The sequence below is a fragment of the Antedon mediterranea genome, chromosome 9 (assembly GCF_964355755.1).
Source record: "Antedon mediterranea chromosome 9, ecAntMedi1.1, whole genome shotgun sequence".
Taxonomy (NCBI): domain Eukaryota; kingdom Metazoa; phylum Echinodermata; class Crinoidea; order Comatulida; family Antedonidae; genus Antedon; species Antedon mediterranea.
This window is the reverse complement of record NC_092678.1, coordinates 25,237,991-25,263,789: the sequence shown is the minus strand read 5'-3', so window position 1 is coordinate 25,263,789 and position 25,799 is coordinate 25,237,991. Positions and strand designations below refer to the sequence as shown.

General features: G+C 33.0%; 2 protein-coding genes across 3 annotated transcripts in view; both read right to left on the bottom strand.

Annotated features, from left to right (window-relative positions):
• The window catches only part of LOC140059468 (reelin-like), a 30,823-nt gene extending 18,484 nt beyond the window's left edge, over positions 1–12,339 (bottom strand). The window contains exons 1-19 of the mRNA XM_072105396.1: positions 12,261–12,339; positions 11,815–11,890; positions 9,809–9,957; positions 8,788–8,884; positions 8,062–8,305; positions 7,538–7,740; positions 6,916–7,067; positions 5,816–5,934; positions 4,594–4,934; positions 4,251–4,360; positions 3,613–3,907; positions 3,094–3,255; positions 2,615–2,851; positions 2,200–2,327; positions 1,937–2,111; positions 1,675–1,812; positions 1,199–1,391; positions 594–799; positions 9–156 (exon numbers count right to left, since the gene is read on the bottom strand). Of these exons, the coding sequence (XP_071961497.1) occupies positions 9–156; positions 594–799; positions 1,199–1,391; positions 1,675–1,812; positions 1,937–2,111; positions 2,200–2,327; positions 2,615–2,851; positions 3,094–3,255; positions 3,613–3,907; positions 4,251–4,360; positions 4,594–4,934; positions 5,816–5,934; positions 6,916–7,067; positions 7,538–7,740; positions 8,062–8,305; positions 8,788–8,884; positions 9,809–9,957; positions 11,815–11,890; positions 12,261–12,309 (3,222 nt within the window). The 5' untranslated portion in view covers positions 12,310–12,339. The remainder of the gene's footprint in view (positions 1–8; positions 157–593; positions 800–1,198; positions 1,392–1,674; positions 1,813–1,936; positions 2,112–2,199; positions 2,328–2,614; positions 2,852–3,093; positions 3,256–3,612; positions 3,908–4,250; positions 4,361–4,593; positions 4,935–5,815; positions 5,935–6,915; positions 7,068–7,537; positions 7,741–8,061; positions 8,306–8,787; positions 8,885–9,808; positions 9,958–11,814; positions 11,891–12,260) is intronic.
• A 7,453-nt stretch (positions 12,340–19,792) lies between these two features.
• LOC140058601 (origin recognition complex subunit 5-like) lies at positions 19,793–25,797 on the bottom strand. 2 transcript variants are annotated; one of them, XM_072104281.1, is made up of 10 exons: positions 25,701–25,797; positions 25,167–25,270; positions 24,329–24,625; positions 23,177–23,363; positions 22,467–22,597; positions 21,971–22,110; positions 21,461–21,677; positions 21,215–21,325; positions 20,830–20,942; positions 19,793–20,342 (listed from the first exon to the last, which is right to left on the bottom strand). In XM_072104281.1, the coding sequence occupies exons 2-10, from the start codon at positions 25,254–25,256 to the stop codon at positions 20,294–20,296; spliced, it is 1,335 nt and encodes a 444-aa protein (XP_071960382.1). In that variant the 5' UTR covers positions 25,257–25,270; positions 25,701–25,797; the 3' UTR covers positions 19,793–20,293. The 2 variants fall into 2 exon arrangements, with proteins under 2 accessions (XP_071960382.1, XP_071960381.1); XM_072104280.1 differs by having other exon boundaries at positions 25,759–25,796.
• Positions 25,798–25,799: the final 2 nt, after the last annotated feature.

The window sequence follows — 25,799 nt, the reverse complement described above, 5'->3', positions numbered from 1 at the left end:
TCTGTTACCTGGTTATTTTGAATTCCTTGGTCATTGCCAATGTACACATCATCTAGTGCCCACTGGTCTTGACCTGCTCCAGAATGCACCGGTTGCCACCATCTGAACCTGCTGCTGACTGTCTTGGCTTTATCAGGTAAAGGTTGGTGAACAAACCTACAGTACAGTAAAATACATTTCAATTAATATTATCACTAATACTGTATTTATGTAAAAGGTTGGTGGCCTACAGTACATTTACAGTTATCAATTATTCAACTTAAATTACACTCAAATTAATATTATCACTATTATTTACGTTTGTATGGTGAGGAAATAAATAGTATGATATTATTCAACTTATAATAAAAATGAACATTCAAATTCTTTAACTATTGCATGAGAACCTAAAGCTCTGTCCACACTATCAAATTTTACAAATGTGATGTGTCCATATATGGACATGATGATGTCGACCATATTTGGGCATATCACTACCATATTTGGGCACATCACCACCAAATTTGGGCACTTTTTTGTCAAGCTAGTTTGATAGTGTGGACAGAGCTTAAAAAGTAAGACCAAAATAAATTTGTACAAATATCAGTGCTTACTTGGCATTTTTATATTCCTCATAATGAATCTCTAACAACAGTTCCCAATTGATTCCCCCATTATTTGAATACTGAAGTAGGACGCCCTCTTCTCTTCTATTAACGCCGTGACAGTTTGTTGTACTGCCCCCTAGCTTGATAGTGAACTGTACAAAGTCGACTGACAATGTGTTTATATCATGACTCACTAACTGACGAACGCCAATCTGAAAAGTTTTTGAAAAATTTAATATTTATTTATTTATTATTTTGGGAAGCCTGTTCAGTAGTAAACTACTGTTCTCCCACAGTGCCCAGTATGAGTGAGTAAGTGACAGTGGCTGTGTGTACTACTTCTAGTATACCGGGTTAACCCCTACTTCTCTCAAAGGATTTACTAGGTAATGAGCTATATGTGTACACTGGACCTACGGTTTATAGTCATTAGCCGGGAAGACTCGTTCTACCACCAGAGCCATGGAGCGAGTGAGCCTTGAATCTTTGCCAATGTTATGTAATTTTGGTTCAACTGTCTTAACCACTCACTCACTCACTCTAAATAATGCACACCTCTACTGAATATGACAGCAATTAAATTAAACAGAAACTTGAAAGAATAAACATACCTGTGAGAAATATATAGATTGACCAGATGCTATGATGCCACAACTTGGTCCATTCAGGCCATTTGATATAACCCCTCCATTGATCATGTACCAATCTGATTTCAATGAGCCCTCCTCTTCAAAGTTGTAATCAAACGACACCTGTAGCTGGTGGCTTGGGGTACAAAATGGCCCACTGTACAGACCATCACACCTAAAATTGGTGATAACATTTACGTTTATTGATAGTCACGATAGGCTACACTCAAGGTAAATTTTGTTTTTATTTCAACCATCTTTAAAGAGGCCCTTCAAGTTTAGCCCAGTGGGTTAACTGGTATTCAGGGCCCTCTTTAATAAAATGAAAATACATTGCAACAATTAACAATAAGAAGCCATCATCATACACATTAAATTAGGAATATCAGATGTTGCGGAATAACTTAAAAAATAGATTATTTCGATTAAATTTATAGAATATGGTCGTCATTATTTACCTACAAACACCTCTGTCACATGTCCCATGGCCGCTACACATGCGAGGGCACTGTTCACCAATGTAAATGTTATCAATCGCCCACGTGTCTAATTGTAAAAAGTCTTGCTGTCGCCAACGGAAACGGGTTGAAGGAGATCTAAAACAGATTTTTAATCAATGATTAATTAAATACAGAATTTAAATAAAGCAAAATGGAAAAACAAGCAAAAAAATTAATATTAAAAAATTTATTAATATATAAAAATAAACAAAGATATTACCTCATATTAGGTGGCAGTGGAATGGTAACCCTAGTCCATTCATTGAATGCAGTGTTGTCATAGCAACTAGCACTGTGGTAGTTATCACAACCTGGTTGCCCAGGGAGACATTCAGTTGTCACTAATTGCCAGGTTAATCCATGATTTGTTGAAAATTCTAGACAAATTTTCCTTTCTGAAAAACAGGATAGATTTAAGAAAATAAAGTTGTATACTCTTAATTTCACAAAAGTTAAAAACGTGACAAAATGGACATGTCTTACCATTTTTAATAAGTCGGTTTTTATGGCAGTCTACAACCAGTTCAAACTGGATCATATACGTGGCTCCAATTGCTATAGACTGAGTTTCAACATAGCGCCAACCACCAGCCTCAGAAGATCCATTAAAACTGAAAGAAAAATTTGATATAGTTTCTGTTTAATGTCCACATGCAGAATTAGTGTTTTTCTCATCTTCATATCAATGACTCATATTGATACTGTTTGGTATCCAGTGGAAACGACAACGACATGGAAACACTATCAAATTAGTAGACAAAAATGGGATTTGCCCAAATATGGTAGTGATGTGCCCAAATACAAGATGACATCATCATGTCCATATGGGCACATCACATGTTAAATGTGTGATAGTGTAGACAGAGCTTTAAAGTTTATGCCAAGATTTAACCGTTACCTTAGTGCTTGATCATGGTCACACACAGGTTTAACTTGTCCAAGGTGAAACGTAAGGGCACTCGCCACATTTTCATTATCACTGAAATCTGTGTTGATCGTGTTGCGTAAAACGGAAGTGATACTGATGTCATCGATGGCCCACACATCTAGATTTTGCCCAGAATGCCTCGGTTGTGTCCAGCGGAAACGACAGAATAGGTGTTTGGCACTGTCGGGTAAATGTAGAAGCTCTATTCTGGAAAAGTAAAACAGAATAGTTATTTTAATATGTTTAGTTTTTATACATGTTTTAACCTTTTATTTCTAAAAACAGGACCATATGTAAAACATGTGCTACATCTTTACCTGTTGTGTTTTTTTAAAACTGTAACATAAATAGAATAGTACATTCTCCTAAGACATTGGTATTCCATCATATATGAACTTTGACCTCCTGCTTTCAAAGATAATTTTAAAAGCTTTGATATACTACTGTACCTCGGGGTCCTGTTTTCATTGTACAAAACATGCTTCAAGAACGACCACGAAATGCCATTGTTACACGAGTAGTGTAGTAGGACACCCTCTGTTGGGTGATCAGGGGGATTGCATGTACCAACAGTTGAATGTGATCCAACACGTACTGTGAACTTCAAGTAGCTAGAATATCAAACCAAGAATTTAAGTGAAAATTAAACAACTTAAAATAAATATTTGTAGAGGACTAAGTGTAGACTCAGTTGTATTTTAAGTGTCTTCTTAAGACACTTATTAGTGGTAAACTACTGTGATCTAACAAGAAAACCTGCAGTAACCTAAACAAAATTCTATGAAAAAACAAATAAAAATGTTGGATTGTAATATGTTTTGGTTTGCAAATAAATCATGCAGTGGATCTACATGATCCAAATAATGTATAGTACTAGTATTTAAAATGACTGTGCAGTTTAACTTGGCCTCTTTGTCATTTACTCAAAGAGAAATTAAGTTGAACTCAAAACAAGTTTGCATACTCACTGTGCATCAGTACTGTTCATCTCCACAGTAACCAGCTCTCTAGGCCCATGTTGGTTGAACACCAACGCCTTACCACTCCCTATCAAACCACACTCAAAGCCTACAACAGCTCCAGAATAACGAGTAACACCCATTCTGTACACACTATTGAAGTACTGCTCTAGGCTGTCCAGTCTACGGTTTAGTGGCGCACTACAGTCTGTGCCAGCAAAGTTGGTGTCACATTGGCATTGACCGGTGGAGCTGCACTTGCCATGTCCAGAACACATCTTTGGACAGGTGGCACCAATATATACTGCAACAAAATTATGGGGAAAGAAAATGACAATAGTAGAAAAATGAAGGGCACAGCTTGGAACTATAACTGGAATTCATATGAGTGATTCAATTCAATTCTTCTTTTATTGGTCTAATTTATATAAAAATAAAAATCAGAACATTTTAATACAGTTTAAAATACATGAACAATAAAAGGGTATAGACAATATTTAGAAGTTATAAAAAAACAAATTTGGCAAAATTTATCAAAATTATATTTCAGATTATAATCCAGGTGTTCTCTCTATGAGAGCCAAGTTATTTTGAGATATGTTTATTATAAGGAAACTTCAATTATTGAGTGATGTGAGTAATCTTACCATCATCAATAGCCCAATTGGAGCCTTGGTTGTCAGCCACCTCCTTCCATCTGAACCGGGTTGAACTGGTTAATGCTGCATATGGCAATGGTAATGTGATTCGCTTCCACCTAAAAAGAAGAACAGTAAAGTTCTGTCTAGACTACAAAACTAGTTTGATAAATGATTTTCCCAATTATGGTAGTGATGACATCACCATGTCCATATACGTACACATCATATCTTTTTGTCACCCAAATTTGATAGTGTAGACAGAGCTTAACACAGAGAAAAGAAAATGACCATCCTGTCAGATTTACTGATAAGATAATATAAAACATAAAATTTAAACAACTGTACATACGTTTGTTCCGTATCCTTAGAGACAAAAACTGAGCGATCTGGCGATGGTTCTGTATAACAACGACCAGGTAGACAGTCTGCCCGAACATAAGACCAGCTTAACCCATGGTTAGTGGAGAACTCAACATGTATTTCACTGGGATCATGCAGCTCTCCACAGCCTGCGTGCACGTTAAATTGAAGCAAATGGGTAACCTTGCTTGGCTCAGTTGGCAGCAGATGAATGTTGTCAACAGCCCAGACGTTTCTGTTTATGCCCTCATGATGTTGTTGCGCAATACAAAAACGTGTTGATGTTGTTCGGACGCTGGGAGGTACTACGACCGATATTAATTTAGGGACCTGAAAATAAAGGTCAGGTTAAACTGTATTGTAGTTAGAACTATGTAATTGAACATTTTTAAACAATTTTGTATTAATGTTTAACTTTTTAAGCGTTTTATGAATTCCAAATTGTCACCGCATTATAAACTTAAGTTTTGTGCAATAATGTGTGTGTATTCTATATAATAATTTTTTTTTATATCTTATATATCTATCTGTTTTTTATCGTACTAATATTTGCCAATCTTTAAGAAGAATTTCTATTGCATGATATTATTTTCCAGGACCCAAAATATGGAATACTTTACCAGAATAACTCAAAATTATTAATTTTATATCTGATCGTTTTAAGTCTAAATTACATGAATACCTTGTTTCTAATATTATTGTTTAAGTTAATAATATATCTGTCTTAAGTTAAATTATAACTGCATTCGTTTAGGTTAAATGCCTTTTTTGTTCATTATCATGTTCCTTACCTTACTTAAATATGTTGCCCGGACCCCACAATTTTAAAGCTTAGCTTCCAGTGGGGTACCCATTTTCTCATTTTTTATTATTATTTTAGAAAATGTTAACTGTATTTTGTTTTTATTTGAGAAATAAATTATTATTGATTGATTAATTGATTGATTATGATAATGAACCAATAAAGTATTTCAATATTCAGTACATATAAATAAAGGATTAACACATGGCAATCATAAAGCTCTGTCTACACTATCAAACTAGTTTGACAAAAAAGGTGTGATGTGCCAAAATATTGGTCGTGATATACCATCATCATGTCCATATATGGGCACATCACATCAAGTTTGATAGTGTGGACAGAGCTATACACAACACTGTACTTTTAAGTTTTCCTAAATCTACAATTTTAATAATGAGAGTGAACTTGCCTTGTAAGTATTATGAGCTAATCTAGAAAGTTCCACAGAAGAAGTAACCTGACCAGAGACATCAGCAAACACAGACACACTAACGTCAGAGGAGTCTGCAGGATCGCATGAACCACCACCTATGGTATATGAGGAAGGGAATTCTTGATTATGACCAGAATCACTAGCTCAATATAAGAATTCATCAAAGTTAAGAAAGAAACACATGATTGGTTTGTTTACTTGTTGTGCAATAAATTCTGGTTGAATCTACCAGTAATTTATGATCACAAGTCAAGAATACAAAACACAGGATTGGACCAATTGGATCAGATGTACAGAACTTTATAGTCCTGCGTCAGTATATCATTAAAGTAAGTATTAGTAAGCAAGTAAGTATATAACTAAAGTAAGTAAGTATATCACTAAAGTAAGTAAGTATTAGTAAGTATATCTCTAACATAAGTATTAGTAAGTCAGTATATAACTAAAGTAAGTAAGTATATCACTAAAGTAAGTAAGTATATCACTAAAGTAAGTAAGTATATCACTAAAGTAAGTAAGTATTAGTAAGTATATCTCTAACATAAGTATTAGTAAGTCAGTATATAACTAAAGTAAGTAAGTATATCACTAAAGTAAGTATTAGTAAGTATATCACTAAAATAAGTATTAGTAAGTATATCACTAAAGTAAGTATTAGTAAGTATATCTCTAACATAAGTATTAGTAAGTCAGTATATAACTAAAGTAAGTAAGTATATCACTATTAAGTAAGTAAGTATTAGTAAGTATATCTCTAACATAAGTAAGTCAGTATATAACTAAAGTAAGTAAGTATATCACTAAAGTAAGTAAGTATTAGTAAGTAAGTATATCACTAACATAAGTATTAGTAAGTAAGTATATCACTAAAGTAAGTATTAGTAAGTATATCACTAAAATAAGTATTAGTAAGTATATCACTGACGTACGTAAGTAAGTAAGTGCGTACGTACTCTTAGTAAGCAAGTAAATAAGTAAGTAATTAAGTAAGTACTGTAAGTAAGTAAGTAAGTACTGTAAGTAAGTAAATAAGTACGTAATTAAGTAAGTACTGTAAGTACAGGAACGTCACTTACCTAAAGTAAAATAGAATCTAAAGTTGCCAACCTCTGTTGCATTCATGAATGGTGTACAGAGTGATCTATTAACTGGACCATTAAACACTGCAGCCTTAGCTCCATACACTCTACCACACACATTGCTAATCTCAGCACCAGTCACTACCCACCTACAACGGGTTGAGAACAAACCAGGAGTGGTTGAAGTGCTTGTATAGGGCAACATAACATATTATATAAAACAGCATTTGTCATTATTTGCCTACTGGATTTACTGTATAACATATAATTATGCTATATCAACAATTTAATTGGGAGTAGCTATGATAAATCATGAAAGCAGACAGGAGTTGAACCTAGGACTGTGGTTTTTTTATGTAATGCACATTTACTGACTTACATTTACTGTATTTGATCATAAGAGCCAGGTGGCCTTCCATTTACACTTATACTACAGTGAAATGATTAACTTAAAATAACACTAGGGAAATTCTTGATTATTTATTGATTTAAGTGAAATACTTTATGAAGAGAATTTACAATATGTGTGATGTTGGCCACTGGTGTAAGATTTTGCAGAGGATAGCAGTTTAAGTAGTCAAGCTGTAGTAATATTTGTTATCAAAATGAGAGAACTTACCCATCTGGAAAGTTGTAATCAAAACTCTGTTGCAGAATAGGCTCAGTACCTTCAACATACAGATTTAAATCTCTGGTTGTTACAGATTGAGTCAGAACATCAAACTGAGTCAGAGAGCCAGACTGAGTCAGATCGTCAGATTGAGTTAGAGACTCAGATATGCCACGGAATACCAAAGCATTCCCTTCGGAATTGCATTCACTCTACAAAAAGAAAATTCACAATAAATGAATATTAAAAAAAACAACTAGGCGATTTTAGCTATGGCTCTCTCTAGAAGGGAATGTCTACACTATCAAACTAGGTCTAGTTTGTGATGCCCAAATATGGTAGTGAAGTTTGATAGTGCAGACAGAGCTTTATTTTATAAACAAGTTATCAAGTTCCTCTGCATCAGCAGGAGCCTTCAGGAGTCAAAGAGTGGACAACCAAATTGTTAGGGTACTAGATACAACAAACAAAACATGCAAGTTTAGTGTATAAAACACATAGTAATCATAAATAATTGTACGTCTAGTATTTACCTTAATCACACCATTTGGTAAGAACAACCAATCATCTGGATTGACCGGATCAAAGTTCGCTTCGAGGTGACGTGGTGGGTTAGCAGCATTAATCACAAGGACGTTGTCCAGAGCCCAGCAGCCTTCGTACGTTACAGCGTCCATCGCTAGGTCTTGGTTGAAGCGAAGACAGATGTCGTCTTGCCGCGCTTCCTTTGGCAGATGAATGATATGCATGATCGCCTCGCTTGTATTTATAGGTACTCTATAAAAAAAGTGTAAATGTGGGGGAATCACCTCAGAGAGGTATGCTGGAAGGTTTCTGAGCACTGTAACATATTGTAACATTATTTATTACATATGTTACAGTTAATTGTAATTGTCTAATAATTTTATATAACAATATTCTATATATACCTATTTCATGCCACAATGGAAATATGTTTGACAATTGGTTACTATTTTGTGCTACCCTGAATTCATTCCTATACTGTTAATGTTATATTGTTTTGAATTCGAATAAAGAAATGAAATGAATAACCTGTGACTTGCAGCCTAACTGGGCTGAATTGATGTGAATGACACAATGACCCTTCGTGTTGAGTGCTGCCAATAAAGGGCACACGTTCTTCTGTCCACAACACATCAATATTATGCACTCTATTCTTTAGACAAATTTTAGTTTCAGGAAAGTTGACTGTCAAAAAAAGAAATTCTTTAAAATTAAGTTGATTTTTAAAAACTTACGGTATTCTAGATATGATTCTCCAATCTCTCTGATCATTAATTGCGTAAGACACTGTAATGCTATAGTCATTCACACCTGGTCGACACGTTCCAACACCTGTAAAAAAGAATATGCAAATTAATTAAATTTGTCAAAATGATGAAAACATAACAATCTGGAGACAGAGCATTCTACTATAATATTAATATCGAACATTGTCTCAAAGCGCAACATGAAAAGAATAACTATTGAAATAGGTGAGTTTCAGGAGAGATTTGAATTGAAAAGGGGATGGAGTGTAACGGATGGAATGAGGATTTTGGTTCCAGATCTCTGTAATTTATAATCTAGTGACATATATTAACCACTGTTTATCAAGAAACTTCTATTTTAGGAACGTCATGAGGAAAATGTTAAATTATTATTTTTATACTAACACATACATTACATCCAACTATTTACACTGATATAATTAAACATTGTATACTCTAACAAAACATTTCAATGTTCTATCAACTAAAGCCGAAGTATAGTCATGTCCCGGGATCACACTCTATTAGTCACCACGGATAGACTTTCTTCATCAGTGCTTCTAAGAATGGATGACTTTTGGGAACAGGAATGCTATTGCGATCATGCGGGACATTTCCTCATGACATAATCAGTGTGTATTTTGAGTATACTCACCAATGACAAACTGTAGTGTAGATGCCGTGCTGGTGGACATTTCCTCATGACATAATCAGTGTGTATTTTGAGTAAACTCACCAATGACAAACTGTAGTGTAGATGCCGTGCTGGTGTACATTTGCTCATGACATAATCAGTGTGTATTTTGAGTAAACTCACCAATGACAAACTGTAGTGTAGATGCCGTGCTGGTGTACATTTGCTCATGACATAATCAGTGTGTATTTTGAGTATACTCACCAATGGCAAACTGTAGTGAATCAGTGTGTATTTTGAGTATACTCACCAATGACAAACTGTAGTGTAGATGCCGTGCTGGTGTTAATCAGTGTGTATTTTGAGTATACTCACCAATGACAAACTGTAGTGTAGATGCCGTGCTGGTGTTCAAGTGAACAGTACTCAGTTCTCTTGGCCCGTGATCTTTACAGAACACCATAGATTTACCATGCATAATGGTACCACATGTATCGTCTACCTCTCCACCATTAACCTCTGACCTGTTAATAAATGCAACATTGATATCAACAATGGACTCTCCAAATACCGGACTCTATGAAAACCGGAGACTCTCCCAAAACCAGACAAAATTATTTTCACTGTTAGAAACACATTCCCAATAGCAGAATTTCTTCTTCAAAACCAGACATATATGGCCAGTCCAAAGGTGTCTGGTATTGGGAGAGTTACCTGTATTGGGAGAGTTACCTGTATTGGGAGAGTTACCTGTATTGGGAGAGTTACCTGTATTGGGAGAGTTACCTGTATTGGGAGAGTTACCTGTATTGGGAGTGTTACCTGTACAGTATTGGGAGAGTTACCTGTATTGGGAGAGTTACCTGTATTGGGAGAGTTACCTGTATTGGGAGAGTTACCTGTATTGGGAGAGTTACCTGTATTGGGAGAGTTACCTGTATTGGGAGAGTTACCTGTATTGGGAGAGTTACCTGTATTGGGAGAGTTACCTGTATTGGGAGAGTTACCTGTATTGGGAGAGTTACCTGTATTGGGAGAGTTACCTGTATTGGGAGAGTTACCTGTATTGGGAGAGTTACCTGTATTGGGAGAGTTACCTGTATTGGGAGAGTTACCTGTATTGGGAGAGTTACCTGTATTGGGAGAGTTACCTGTATTGGGAGAGTTACCTGTATTTTCTGTTTGGTTTGGTTTGTCACATTATGTGCTTTCTATATAGTTGTTTAAAACCTGGGTCACATGTTTTTTGTTGATTGTTGTTGACTTTAAATTGAAGTAAATAAATCAGAATATCACTGATGGATTTTATGACATTGCAACTGAATAATAATTTGATAAAAAATTCCTTTTTAAATTATTTTCAATCTTTAAGACAGATTACTTCAATGCACAATTGCCTATTTTGTGTCAGCATTGTAACTAGTTTTAAAACTTGAGCCAGATATAGACATATTGTATTATACTCCAGGGAGATGAGGACCCTCAAGCAATTCTTGAAGGTCATCAACCTCTATATACAATTTCCAATACATGCCTGGAAACCACAGAAAAAAGTCTGTCAGAAGTTCTAGTTCAACAAGATTGTGTTAGATGTACTAAATGGAAACATTTGATATGAATTACATAGCATTCTAGCAGACACATTATAAGCAGACACATTATAAGTGCAGTTTGTCGAGTACAGATAGTGACGTTTCATACCTAAGTGTTTCATTATTGGTAAAAAAATTCAGAATTCTCTTTTCAATCTAATAGTTGATGTCTCCACAAGCATTTGTTAAATCAAAAATAACATTAATAATTTTGTTAAAAAATAAAAAAGTTTGTTTCACCAGGGTTGTCTATCGCTGCTTAAGTATGCCACTTTAACAATAATATTGCAAACAACTGCTACATGAGTGATAGATTTAGGTTGCCTTTAAGCTCTGTCCACACTATCAAACTTTATGTGACAAAAAAAATGTGATGTGCCCATATATGGACATGATGATGTCATATCACTACCATATTCAACCATATCACTACCATATTTGGGCACATCACACTTTTTTTGTCAAACTAGTTTGATAGTGTACAGACAGAGCTTTACAAAGCTGATCAATGTTCAATGTGACTATACATTGAAACTTCATGAAAAGAGAAGAGAATGAACTATTGTTTACTTTTGATTGACTAATGATTTTAAAAGGCAGTTCTTTAAAATGAATTTACATATAGATTACATGCAGCATCTGAACCGTGGAAAAACAACATCTATAAGCTAGAGACATACCCTGGGGGAAAGTAGAATACTTTGTCTCTTCCCTGTGACACGAATAAGGGGTCAACCAAAAGTAAAATCACCTCTGGGCAATGGAAGACTACTGTCTACAAACACCTACCAAATATAATCGAGGGCAGAGTTCGGGTCTGCTTCAAAATCGTCTCGTAAAATAACACCAGCGGAATCGATCGTAGCTGCAAAAGAACAAATCTCCAGACATGTTTATTATTTCAAAAATCGCTACAAGGCAGTGGGATAAACAATTATTGAACTTAACAACCGTTAGCATATTTTAAAGCTTAATGATAATAATAACAGTTATAATAATGTCCCATTTTATGAAGTATATGTCAAAGTTTATAGATATACGATCCAACTTTAGAAATGCTAGCTTTTAGAAGACATTCTTTAAGTTAGCATTACACTTATTTTAACACTAACAGTGTGAGTACCTACAGTAACCCACCAAATACAGGACGATAAACTAAACATTCTTTTGAGTTTTAAGTATGTGCTAATTGGTCATAAGACAAATCCTGGTAGTAGTATAACAAAAATGTTTACCAAATGACGGACGTGTTGCAGCGCCACCTTCACAGATTTCATAAAACATTGTATTTTGTAGCAAAATGGATGATTGTGAAAAAATCATGGCTCTGTAGAAAGATAGATAACAACATTCCTTATTATACTGTCGTAAAATTCTGAAATGAATAATGTATTTATAAATATCTCGGTATCTTTGTTCAATAAAACAATCAAATATAAAAATACAAAGGCAGCCCAAGTGCTGATGTATTCTCTACAAAATATAGAAAATACTAAACCAGAATTCAGTGATTAAGGTTCAAGATTCTTGTTTAAAAACTAACATTTAGTTAATATAACCATGAAGAATATTTCTCCAATAACATAAAGACATAATCTGTATAAGAGCAACACCTCTTAAGCCTTGGCCTAGAATCTCAAAGTGTCCATATATGGACATGATGATGTCATATCACTACCATATTTGGCCATATCACTACCATATTTGGGCCTTGGCCTAGAATCTGTGAATCAGAGTATTTTAATAAGGTAAGAGGATCAGGAACAGTTTATAAGGATTTACTGATAACTCGGTTTTCAACCTGCACCTAATAAACATATCTATCAGTACATACACTGAATGCATACAAAGATGTTCACCAGGAGGTGATGGTACTGCAGTAGCTGCAGAATTGTGGCAATTTGACTTAAAAAAATTGTCCAACAATACAAAACAAAAATTATTCTAAAAAAAGGAGTGAATGATTTGAAATATAGGAAGACTATTGTCAAACTTGTGATTATTTAAAAAATTTAAACTGTTTTTGTTTTGCAACATTCCAGAACAAACAATGTTTAAAAACAAAATACTTAATATAAGTCTTATTAATAAACAATAACAGTTTTATTACTAGTTATAATCTAAAATTTCATTCAATTAATTTCTTCAAGTATTTCACGAAATTTAATCTGTAAACATTTTTATCGATCAAAATATTTTTGTGTTTATTAATATTTATGTTCCCCGAGTTGATTATTTAAATATAGTCTTTAAATCATTTCTTTCAAACAACAAGTGACGAAAGGTTAGGAGTATTTAAGTAGCTATTTCAATGTTTATTAAATGTTTATGTTTTCTAACTAGGAGTTGATACAATATTTGAGATAGTTCTTTGCCAGGCATGAGAATAAAACATGGAATTCTAGAACATGTGTTGAAGTTTTGAAGAAGTAAGGGGTAGAGGTCAAGATGTGTTTGTGTGTGGTAAGGGTATAAATCAACTACTTTATGTCAATCTGTTTGTCATTTGGTATAGCTTAATAGATGAGGTGTATAGCCCCATTAACCCCTGCAAGGTGGGATAGGGAGAACAAAATCAACACATTGATAAAGACCATGGTTAAGATATTTGAATTGAATTTGTTATTTATTTATACTGGTCTCCCAGAGGTCCCAGTTATGATCAGTGGCTGTGTGTGTGTACTAGTACACTGGTGGGGTAACCCCTACTCGTCTTGAAAGATGCACATGAGCTAGATGTGTACACTAGACCTGCGCCCGGTATATAGTCCTTGTTATTGCTATTGCTCGCACCCATGCTGACGTTATGGCTACGTAATTATGGTTCCACCGTCTTAACCACTCAGCCACTCACTATATGTGAACTTTATTCAATCAATCGTACATTTGTTATAATGGTAACCACTATTAATAGGTATAGATTTGTTAATATACAAAAAAAAGACAAGTATACATGTGGTATAAAATAATGAAAATTCAGAATGACGTAATTTATGCTCAGTACATAGAGACTATGTTACAAAAAATGAAAACAAATTTTACAGTATGTACTCTTGTGTAGGATTTTTGCGATTTTAATTAAAAAATAAAGAAAATTTTTCACAGAGTAATAACAATATACGGAGCATTCAGAAATTGATTAGGCAGTGACAGCTTGTATGATGGACAAAAAAAAAACATAGTTAATAATTTCAAACAAAATTTAGTTTACTGCAGTACTTGCAATACAATCAGAGAACAGTGCTCATATTCGGAACATGATCTCATAATCGCGTCGAGCATAGCTCATTGGTGAAAGTTCCGTATTTGTTTTAGTTGTATGAAAAAATGTCTCTGGCGGGATTCGAACCTGCAATCTCTCGCTTACAGGGTGAGTATCATACCACTAAATCACAGAGCCATATATGGTATTATCACAGATAATCACAATCAGTGGAGGCTTATTTACAACTCCCTGGTACAATGATCCCTAACTATATCTATTTAATTTTCACCTTCACCTGGATATAAAATCTGTATAAAACAATATTCACACCTCCTCTGTGGCCATTCACCTACTATAAAGCTGACACACTTTATATTCATTATTGATGCCCACAATCAAGTTATATTTGTTCAAGAGCTTCCTTTATATAGGATCATTAGGATGTTTTTATGGCAAATAAGGGAAATTATTCTGTGCTTAAGGGTTAAACGCCAGATAAGCATTGTTACTAACATTTACGAACAGAGATTTCCATTCTAATTATTGTAACATTTGTTATATAAAATGGTCAAATAAAGCTGAAACTAATTTCAAGGTTGTTTAAATATTCTGTAAATGGGGGGTAATAACATTTTGAAAATAGGTACACCGTTACATTAGGGCATAAAATCTGATGTGATCATCAATATTTTCACCTGTACATTGTACTACAGTATTAACAAAACCCTATAAATTCTATAAATGTTTTATTATTTAAGTCTAGAAAACCAAATACATGTTAAGTTATTAGCAAATTTTATTGTATGTGCTGTCAAGAAACGAACATTTTAATTGGCACATTAAGAAATGTTTAAGTTGTAAGACCACGACGACGCCTATAATACAGAACATTAAAGTCTCCCTCCTCTCTCTGAGGAGAGTTAAACTTGAAAAAGCCCCAGTATGAACACATAATATGTAGTATATTCTCAAGAAAACATAAGTATTTGTTTTATATTAAAACATTAAACTGATTTTACTCACACTAAGCCGACGCATCCAGTTCCTATGGATGGTGCAGTCCAAGGGAACGTGTATGATGTTTGTGGTACCATAAAATGTTTCTGTAAAACCGGAGTGCACACGTGATTGTCACCAGTTTGTTTGTTTGCTTCCACGCTACTGATCATTATAAAGGTAAATGGCATACTTAAGGATGTTGTTACTGAAAGAAATAAACATTTAAATTAATTAAGAAGACATTAATTAAGTCCTTATTAAGTCATTATTTAGGTCCTTATTAAGTCATTAATTAAGTCCTTATTAAGTCATTAATTAAGTCCTTATTAAGTCATTAATTAAGTCCTTATTAAGTCATTAATTAAGTCCTTATTAAGTCATTAATTAAGTCCTTATTAAGTCATTAATTAGGTCCTTATTAAGTCATTAATTAAGTCCTTATTAAGTCATTAATTAGGTCCTTATTAAGTCATTAATTAGGTCCTTATTAAGTCATTAATTAAGTCCTTATTAAGTCATTAATTAAGTCCTTATTAAGTCATTAATTAGGTCCTTATTAAGTCATTAATTAGGTCCTTATTAAGTCATTAATTAGGTCCTTATTAAGTCATTAATTAGGTCCTTATTAAGTCATTAATTAGGTCCTTATTAAGTCATTAATTAGGTCCTTATTAAGTCATTAATTAGGTCCTTATTAAGTCATTAATTAAGTCCTTATTAAGTCATTAATTAGGTCCTTATTAAGTCATTAATTAAGTCCTTATTAAGTCATTAATTAGGTCCTTATTAAGTCATTAATTAAGTCCTTATTAAGTCATTAATTAGGTCCTTATTAAGTCATTAATTAAGTCCTTATTAAGTCATTAATTAAGTCCTTATTAAGTCATTAATTAAGTCCTTATTAAGTCATTAATTAAGTCCTTATTAAGTCATTAATTAAGTCCTTATTAAGTCATTAATTAAGTCCTTATTAAGTCATTAATTAAGTCCTTATTAAGTCATTAATTAAGTCCTTATTAAGTCATTAATTAAGTCCTTATTAAGTCATTAATTAGGTCCTTATTAAGTCATTAATTAGGTCCTTATTAAGTCATTAATTAAGTCCTTATTAAGTCATTAATTAAGTCCTTATTAAGTCATTAATTAGGTCCTTATTAAGTCATTAATTAGGTCCTTATTAAGTCATTAATTAGGTCCTTATTAAGTCATTAATTAAGTCCTTATTAAGTCATTAATTAAGTCCTTATTAAGTCATTAATTAGGTCTGTGTTGTATTAGAATTTCAGTAGACCTTGATAGTCAATAATTTAATTTTTATTTTTAGCTATGCACAAATTGAAATAAGAAAAGTTACAAAAATAATGAACATCAATCTATTGGATTATGATGCTTAAGTCTTAAGTAAATAAACTCAAATAGCTAAAGAAGTAATAAACTCACCAGAATAAAGTTCTTCTGGATTGTAATGTTTTGGATTTCCATCCACGGTTACAGAGAGCGAAAGTTCTGTTCCGTCAAATTGGGAAAGATCTACCGCTTTTTGATATGTGCATGGAAACTGCGCTGATGACACTCTGATGTACGATGAGATCAGAACTGTGAAGAACGCCAAATATTTGAGTCTCGTTGATGAATACATTTCATTCATTTTGTTTAAGATGTTTATCTGGTGAATTGTCTTCTTTCTCACAGAATTTATTAGCTTCTTTAAATAATGCTGTACCCCTCTCACAGAGTCAAAAACTTCTGATAATATTCCATATCAAATTGAAGTTGTGATGTTCTACAAACAGGTACTTTGACAGATTTGCTGCTGAAACTTGTGAACCAACTGAAGAGAGTTAAGTAGTGTTATTCACGCTTTATAATGTTCGGCAATTCAAGAAATGAAAACACTCCATTCCACCAACAAAGATGATTAAATATTGAAACTTGAGAAGGAATAGTAAAATCGTGGTATAAGTCAGCTGTGGTTTTATCTGTGTGTCCTTGATGGGTTTTACTTCTCATTCACCTACAAGAGAGATATTTTAAAGAGCAATTCCCATTAACCAATCAGATTGGATTACATTCTAAGATTGGTGAAGTTCAGAATTGAGAAAAAAATAGAAAAATAAAAAAGTAGCGAGGTAGTGCTAAAAAATACAGTACGGTAAATTAAGTAAAAGTACTTTTTGACTTATTTTTTAAATATTTTTTACTCAAACTTGATGTTTTAAAAGAGGCAAAGTTTGAGTTTTCATGACTGACACTATGTTATTAAGGTTTATCAATTATAATATCAATTTAATTTCTGATTGAAACTGAATAGATAACTTCATTAGAAGTTAAATTAAACTTAACTAAACTAAATTAAAATACATATAACAAACATATCAAAATAAAATGTCGACTAAATGGTAACTTAAGTGGTAACAGATATACATACATACAGACAATTTTTTTTAAAGTACAAAGAATTAATATTAATAATATATAATTATAAATATCTAACAATTAAAATGGTCCAGTAAAAATGTAGAAAAGAAAATTAAATTTTTATATTGTTTGGAAGATTATTAAAAAATATCAGATAGTATATAAAGTAAAGTATTTAGATAAATATGTATATATAATATGCATTATGTAATAAATATAATATATAATAATTATGTACATCTTACCTGTGTGACTGCAGAATGGGTTATCCCAAGCACCAATGCCAAGATCTCATATCACTAATGAGGTGCGAGTACCTAGTTAGATGCTGCTCCCTAGAGGGCAGGCTACATGACCTAGCGGGTTATATTCTACAGGATGAACGACTCCAATATTCACAATGGGTACAGCAGGAAGCCAGATACTGTTTGCTTAAGTAATCTTGGTAAGATCAAGTGACTATCAAAGCATATTAAATTTGATGGCTTTTAGTTTTGAATGTCAACTTCTAAGTACCTATCAATTTTAAGTTTTCAATACCAAAAATGAGAAAGATTTGAAAAAGATTATACTTTTTTTTAGAAAAAATGAATGGGGTATTTAGTCATTTTATTACACTTTTATTTTATTTTAACTTATTAAGAATAATTTTAATATAAAGTAAAAAGTTGTTTTATCCAGGTTTATCAAAATTTTAATTTTCAAAATTAATTAATAGTTAAGTATTAACAACTGGCAAAAAATACACAAAAAAATTATTGAATTTTTAAAAATATATCAATATTTTGGTGGCAAAAGTTTTTTTCAAGTTCAATACACAGGTAAAGAAAGAAAGAAGAAAAGATCAAATAGCAAGTTTACTTATAAATTGTTTCCTTGTCTGCAAACACTGGTATATAAGCACTTGTACTTAATCAGCAGTCAATCAAAACCAAAACAAACATTACAGAGCTAAGTCAACAACTAGCAATTGTAAAGAAAAACAACAAATATGCAGTAGGTAAACACTGGGAGAACTAGGGTGTTAATGCAGTTCAATGCAAGCTGTTATAACTTAAATATTTCCTTCAAGAAAAGTAATATAATTATTAATATTCGGCGCTAGTGGTATTACAAAAATAAAGAAAATAAATTGTCTGAAATATTGCTTTCTGAGGAAGAGCCAAAATGTATACTGTATTAAAATACAAATTTATACATCTAAAATTATCTGAAGCAATCTGCTCAAATAAATCTTCGGATTTTTAGAAGGTTGGTAATTGAAAAATCAAATATAGAAAAGTAAAAGAATTATAAATATTCGGCGCTAGTATTATAAAAATAAAAGCAATTAAAATGTTTGATATATTGTCTTATGAGGAAGAGCCAAAATGTGTACACTACTAAAATAATCTGAAGAAATGTGCTCAAATAAATCTCGGTTTTTTAGAAGGTTGGTAGTTGAAAATCAAAATTCCCATGTATGTATATAAATAGGTTGACCTCTGACCTCTAAGGTACAAAAAACCCAGAATATTATTACAGGTGTCAACTAAATCCATCATGTAATTTATAAATCTAAAACAAACATCATTTCTCTCATTGTCCATTTATAAACAGACCTTAAATCAGGGTGTACAGCACCCATAATATTTCTTTGTTGGCAGCGAACGTTTCTCCTTAATTGGCCGTTGAACAAGGGCGGATCCGAAGAAAAACATAATTTATCCACAGCTTGAATGTTATATAAAACAATGCAGATCACCAATTAAATTATAAAAAGTGTGATGTGCTCAAATATGGTAGTGATGTGCCCAAATATGGTAGTGATGTGCCCACATATGGTAGTGATATGACATCATCGTGCCTATATTTGGGCACATCACATATTTTTGTCACATAAATTTTGATAGTGTAGACAGAGCTTAAAAAATGGTTTTACCTTAAAGCTCACTAACATATTGTTTCTTCTGACAGGGACAAAAAAGATTCATAATTTATAAGGAAACACGATAATAATTCCTAGGTTCGGCTTCTGGTCTAGTCCTCATGGAAGTGTATCACTGTTTCTGAATCCATGGGGGTACAATAAACATAGGCTAGCGATCTTTATTAAATTTCTGTAGAACAGGAACAGTAATAGCCGATGGTTTCACTTGCCTCATTTCACATTAAATTGATAAAACCACAAAACTTCAAATTATTTTCTCCAGTTTTGTTCACTAGAAATGTTGTGTTACTGGAAAATGAAACATCAAATGAAACAAACATACAAACACTTTTGTACAAAATAGTAAAGTAATTTATTTTGATTTATATCATCACACCCAGGGACTTGAACCCAGTACTTGTGTGAAAGAACACACAACACCTACTTCAACCATTTGTCACACAACACAGCTGTCACAAAACGCAGGTGGCACTTCCTGTGCCAGGTGTCATTAAATATTAGTATTACTTATCAAACTTTGGTAAGGACAGTTTTTTTATTTTACAGATAACATAGGAACATTGCCAAATGCATAAATTCTGTATTTACTGTATTTTGGGAAAAAGTGTGGTCACAATTGAATTAGTCATAAAAATCAATTTTATCATTTAAATTCCTACCAGCTAATTGACGACAGATTCCACATCTTCAGATAGCGTCCTCTGGGATGAAAAAACTTATTGCACAAAGTCATAGAGGTAGCGAATGATGTCAAAACTGACTGTCCTGAAAATTAAAAAAGATAATAAATAAAAATAAATTAAAGTATTATAAGTCTACACTTATCTTTGTCTTTGTTCGGGAAAAAAAAAAAAAAAACCATTAATTATGTTTAGTACAGTAATTAAACATAACTATTAGAAAGTTGAAGTATTGAATAATTATTGTAATGTTGAGGAAAGATGAACTATAGAGGGGGTAGTGGTACAAAATACCAAGCATCACATGTCGTTTCAATTCAATAATTCTTTCAATTGGACATTTATATCAATCAAACATTAACATATGTACATATGACTAAACAAATAAACAACAACAAAGACTTGTAATAAGACTTTGTTTATGTAGAGCATCTTGTGTATATGTTTGTAACCTTTAAGAAGGATAGTGAATGAATTCACTTATGGTAATTTGCCTGAATATAAAAAAAAAATATCATTTGGTCATTTATAGTATTTGCAAAGAAATACTGAAGAAAGTGTAGAGTACTTACCTTGCTATTGACTGGATGAAGTCAAGAGAAACTGTGCATTTATAACGAGGTGAATCTAGTTGATCATCATGTCCAACTTGACAAAGAAGACTTAACGTTACAAGTGACGAGATCTTAAAAATGTAAAATGTAATTTTTTTGTTTTGTTTATTTCTGTGCACTGTTCTGGGTTCACCAACTAGCATAGGTGTTTAGTTGGTCTTTCCTTGCCTTTTATATTTGTTTTGTTTTTTCTATGTATTGTATATAGCAGAAATTGAATAAAAAAAAAAAAAAATTAAATTTCAACTCTCCAACAATTTTTCAAAGCCCATTGATAAATAATGTGTTGCTACATTCAATGAAAACAATAACAATTTACATAAACTGTGCATTTTATACTCACTTGTGAAAACACATTAGCAGTTGCTGAGACTTTTCCATCCACAATGCTGTAGAAAATAGCCATGAGGCGGTCTAAGGCAAAGGCCTTTGGTCCTAGCAGTTGACTGCTTGTCTGAAAGAAAAAACCATGCCATTGTCTCTCACTATTTCCCACAAAATAAAATGTTGGTAGATGGTACAAAAGTTGCTAAATTTAAAGGTTCTACAGGCATATTTTGACTCACTCTGACTTTGACAAAGTACTCACATCTTTTTTTGGATTAGCCTTGGACGACTTCTTGATTTTCCCGTGATGCTTTGAAAAAAATCGTCTGTCAGTTTTCGCTGGGTTGTAAGATGCCATATAGGCTGCAATAAGGAGGTACTTAGAATAGAAAGGTAACTCGACCTTTGACCTTGAAGATAAACATGTGAGGACTCCAGGTTGTTCACAGTCCTCTTGTTGGTACCTTTCCCACTGTGAACTAATTTTATAACTTTAATTATTATTTGGTACTAAAATAATTATTGCACAGTACCATTCAATTTCACAGACTCAACCAGACAATGAGCTGTTGAGTCCAACAGTCATTCAGCAAATGCTCATATATTTCTGAGCATGCACAGAATAACTTTTGGACTCAACAGCCGCCCTGTGAAAATATAAGGTTGCTAATGACAGGTTATATTAAAATCTATAGTATGAGGCAAAGTCATGGACCCAAATACATTCTGTAAATAAAGTGGAACATCAGTTTAACCCCAAAATGGTACTTACCTAGATACTTCCCTCAGGTAAACTGTGTGCATAGCCTTTTTAAGATGAGGTTCTATATTTCTCCACAATTTGTGTGCATTATCTTGTGTTAGTAACCCTTTGTTTATCGGTTCAATGTACTTTGGAAAATTTAAAAAAGCCTGAGAAAAAATAAAAACTTAATGAATAAAGATTATTCTTTACATTTAAAGAAGAAGTTGACCAATTACACGATCCATATAAACTAAAACTCTGTTTACACTAACAAACTTTATGTGACAAAAATGTGATGTGCACATATATACTTTTTTTTTATCAAACTAGTTTGACTGAGCGTAAGTGTCATTTGAGGTTACTATGAGCAGGTTTACACTACAGTATATTATTTTATCTTTGTGCGAGTGAAGAAATAAACCCAAACATTCATAATCATGTCCACATTTATTCAGTTCAAAATAACCAGGACCATCATTTTCTATGTGCACCTGAATTCAGCAAAGCAGTGAAGACTACTTACCAAATGCCTAATTTCATTGAGATCTCTGCATGCGATATAAAATACACTCATTAACAGATTGGCATACGACGAGTAGAAGTCAGCAGAGTACCCAGGAGGACAATCATGAGAAATGATGTCTAGAAGCTCAGCTGAAGAAAAGGAATGCATGATTTTAAGAATTATTAAGCTCTGTTTACACAATCAAACTAGTTTGACAAAAAAAGTGTGATGTGACCATATATGGACATGCTGATGTCATACCACTACCATATTTGGGCACATCACACTTTTTTTTTGTCAAACAAGTTTAGAACAATAGTTAAGAACAATACTGGATCAAAAATACTCTGGCCGAGTACATACACTATCATTATATTGTTAATAGGCCCATCATTCCATCATAAATATGTAGGCTTGCCATTCACAAGGTTTCTTTTTGTTTATTCCTTATAATTTTACATATGTTATGTTATGTTTAACCACATGGACAACAATTATAGAAAATGATACGAAAAGAAAAATAAATAAGTCTATGCACACTTTGGCCAATAATCTCTCTGATTGGAGAAGTCTTGTTAAGTGTGCTGTGTCGCAAGATGTTTCAGCGTTCGTGATGATGATGATGCGTAATGTTTTAAAAAAAAGAAATCTTAATTCTTGAATGAATGAGTTAAAGTATTGTCTTAAAATCTGAAAAAAAAAAAAAAATATTTTAAAATTAAACCAACCTTTTGAATAATCAGGAAAGTGTAGAATGATGGGCTCTGCAAAGCCAGTACCTGTGCGGAATTTAGCCCAGACCAATTGGCTGATAAGGATGACACAGACATTACAGTGTGACAACTCAGATAGACGCAGTAGGCCAGGCAACAAGTTGGCTTGCATGTCTCGTAAGCGCTCTGCTTTATCAAGTACCTTTCACAAGAAATGGTAGAACAGTAAATAAATTAAATCTTACTTTATATCACTGTTTATAGTCTAAATTATACAAGCCTGTTTTTATATAAAGCTCTGTCTACACTATCAAACTAGTTTGACAAAAAAAGTGTGATGTGCCCAAAAATGGTAGTGATATTCCAAAATATGGTATTGATATATCATCATCATGTCATATATGGGCACATCACATTTTTTTGTTGCATAAAGTTTGATAGTGTAGACAGAGCTTTCGTTCCTTTTTCAAACTGGAGACCAAAAGTAATGGCAAATGGGCCGGACTAGCCTAGCCTAGGGCATGACAATTTTTGCCTCATTTATAGACAAAGAACCTTCTATAAAATGGGCTATGGGCTTGTTACAACATGCAATGTAACATATCTTTACTTTTAAAATGTAAAAAAAACGTAAACTAATGTTTTAAATTCTTACAATGTAAACCATTTCCTAACTAGCCTAGCCTAGGGCATGACATTTTTTTCCTCATTTATAGACAAAGAACCTTCTATAAATTGGGCTATGGGCTTGTTACAACATGCGATGTAACATATCTTTACTTTTAAAATGTAAAAAAAACGTAAACTAATGTTTTAAATTCTTACAATGTAAACCGTTTCCTAACTAGCCTAGCCTAGGGCATGACAATTTTTGCCTCATTTATAGACAAAGAACCTTCTATAAAATGGGCTATGGGCTTGTTACAACACGTGATGTAACATATCTTTACTTTTAAAATGTAAAAAAACGTAAACTAATGTTTTAAATTCTTACAATGTATACCGTTTCCTAACTAGCCTAGCCTAGGGCATGACAATTTTTGCCTCATTTATAGACAAAGAACCTTCTATAAAATGGGCTATGGGCTTGTTACAACATGCAATGTAACACTATATCTTTACTTTTAAAATGTAAAATAAACGTAAACTAATGTTTTAAATTCTTACAATGTAAACCGTTTCCTCTTGCGCTCCTCGTTCAGCAATCGCTGATTTCAACAACCTCATAAAATCATTGGCATTGTCGCATCTAGCATAGCAACCGTAGTTGTTGCTAGGGTCTGCTTGATATCCAGCGACCTTGTTTAGGATCTGTTCATACAGCAACCGTTGTGTGTGACATTCCACACAGTTTACGATAGCATGAGGGAGCTCTAACTTGGTCAAAATCGAGTTGATTATTAGTGACTTGCCGGTAGCAGAATGGCCAAATATGTACAAAGCAGGACATGTATAATGGTTTTTCTATGAAAAAAAAATGTTTCATTTTAAATTTTACAATTTAAATTCAGCCTTGTATAATATGCAATATTGTTATTTATTTTTTTTAAAATTTGGTACAGTGATAATGCACTTGTCAATTGTATGACCCACCATACGACCCCCGGGAGAGATGCGTCATTTGCCCGATGTGCGTCATACCTTATGAATACCATGACGCACCCATGCGTCAATAATGCGACTTACTTTTAGGTGATCATTACGCACCCATTTTGATGCACTGTGACCATGTTTTTTATGATATTTTGAGTGGTAAAGTGACGGACATTGACACACCATTGGTCATTGATTTGACGTACCATCTAGGTTTTTTGACGCACCCCTGTGTCAGTAATTATTTGTAAATGACTCGTCCATGACGCACCTCTCCTGGAGGTCGTATAGTGGGTCATACAATTGACAAGTGCATAATTGAAGTATTTGAATCCTGAGTGTTTAGTAAAGTTATACTGTATTTATTAGACATTTATGTTGTGTTTCTCTCATATTTTTCATCTAGGCCTACCTGTCCAAAAAGATCAACAAGTATTTGTATTTGTTTTTTTCTACTTGGGATTTCATCCATTAAGTTGGCAACAACGCCTACTTGTTCCATGTTTTAATTACTTTCTAAGAAAAAAAATTATATATTTGTTAATATTAATATCAATTATTTTAGTTATTAAAATATTAATTAATATAAAATGAATTGAATGCGACACTCAATTACCGAAAAAGGAGAATATCTGGCCTTTCTCTACTTATTTACTTTATTAATATTAGACTAGTACGGCAGAATTCAAATTGTGCTGCTATCTCTCAGGCCTATTCTCTCGGCCTAGGCCCATGGTATAGTGATGATTATGATGGACCCGAGCTACCTTGGGCCCGATCGCCTGTTTACCATTGATACATAGTGTTACTATAAAGTAATACTGTAGTTTAGAAAAACTGAGCGGAACTAGGAGGCCTACAGTTTACAACACAGCTACCATATTCATAATTTTTATATTGTATTTTGTTTAATAATGATTATGGAAAATATTGAATAACAACCTACAGAATAGAAAGGTCATATTATAGTCAATGAAAATAATATTATTTCTAGGCCCACTTACAGCATGCTACTTCCCGCATCACCTCCGCTCTGAATATACCT

Coding starts and splice junctions, on each gene's coding strand:
- LOC140058601 (XM_072104281.1), bottom strand. CDS start 25,256: ATGGAACAAGTAGGCGTTGTTGCCAACTTAATGGATGAAATCCCAAGT. Junction 24,626..25,166: donor TTGTTGATCTTTTTGGACAG/GTAGGCCTAGAT, acceptor TTTTTTTCATAG/AAAAACCATTATACATGTCC. Junction 20,943..21,214: donor CTGCTAATGTGTTTTCACAA/GTGAGTATAAAA, acceptor TACATTTTTAAG/ATCTCGTCACTTGTAACGTT.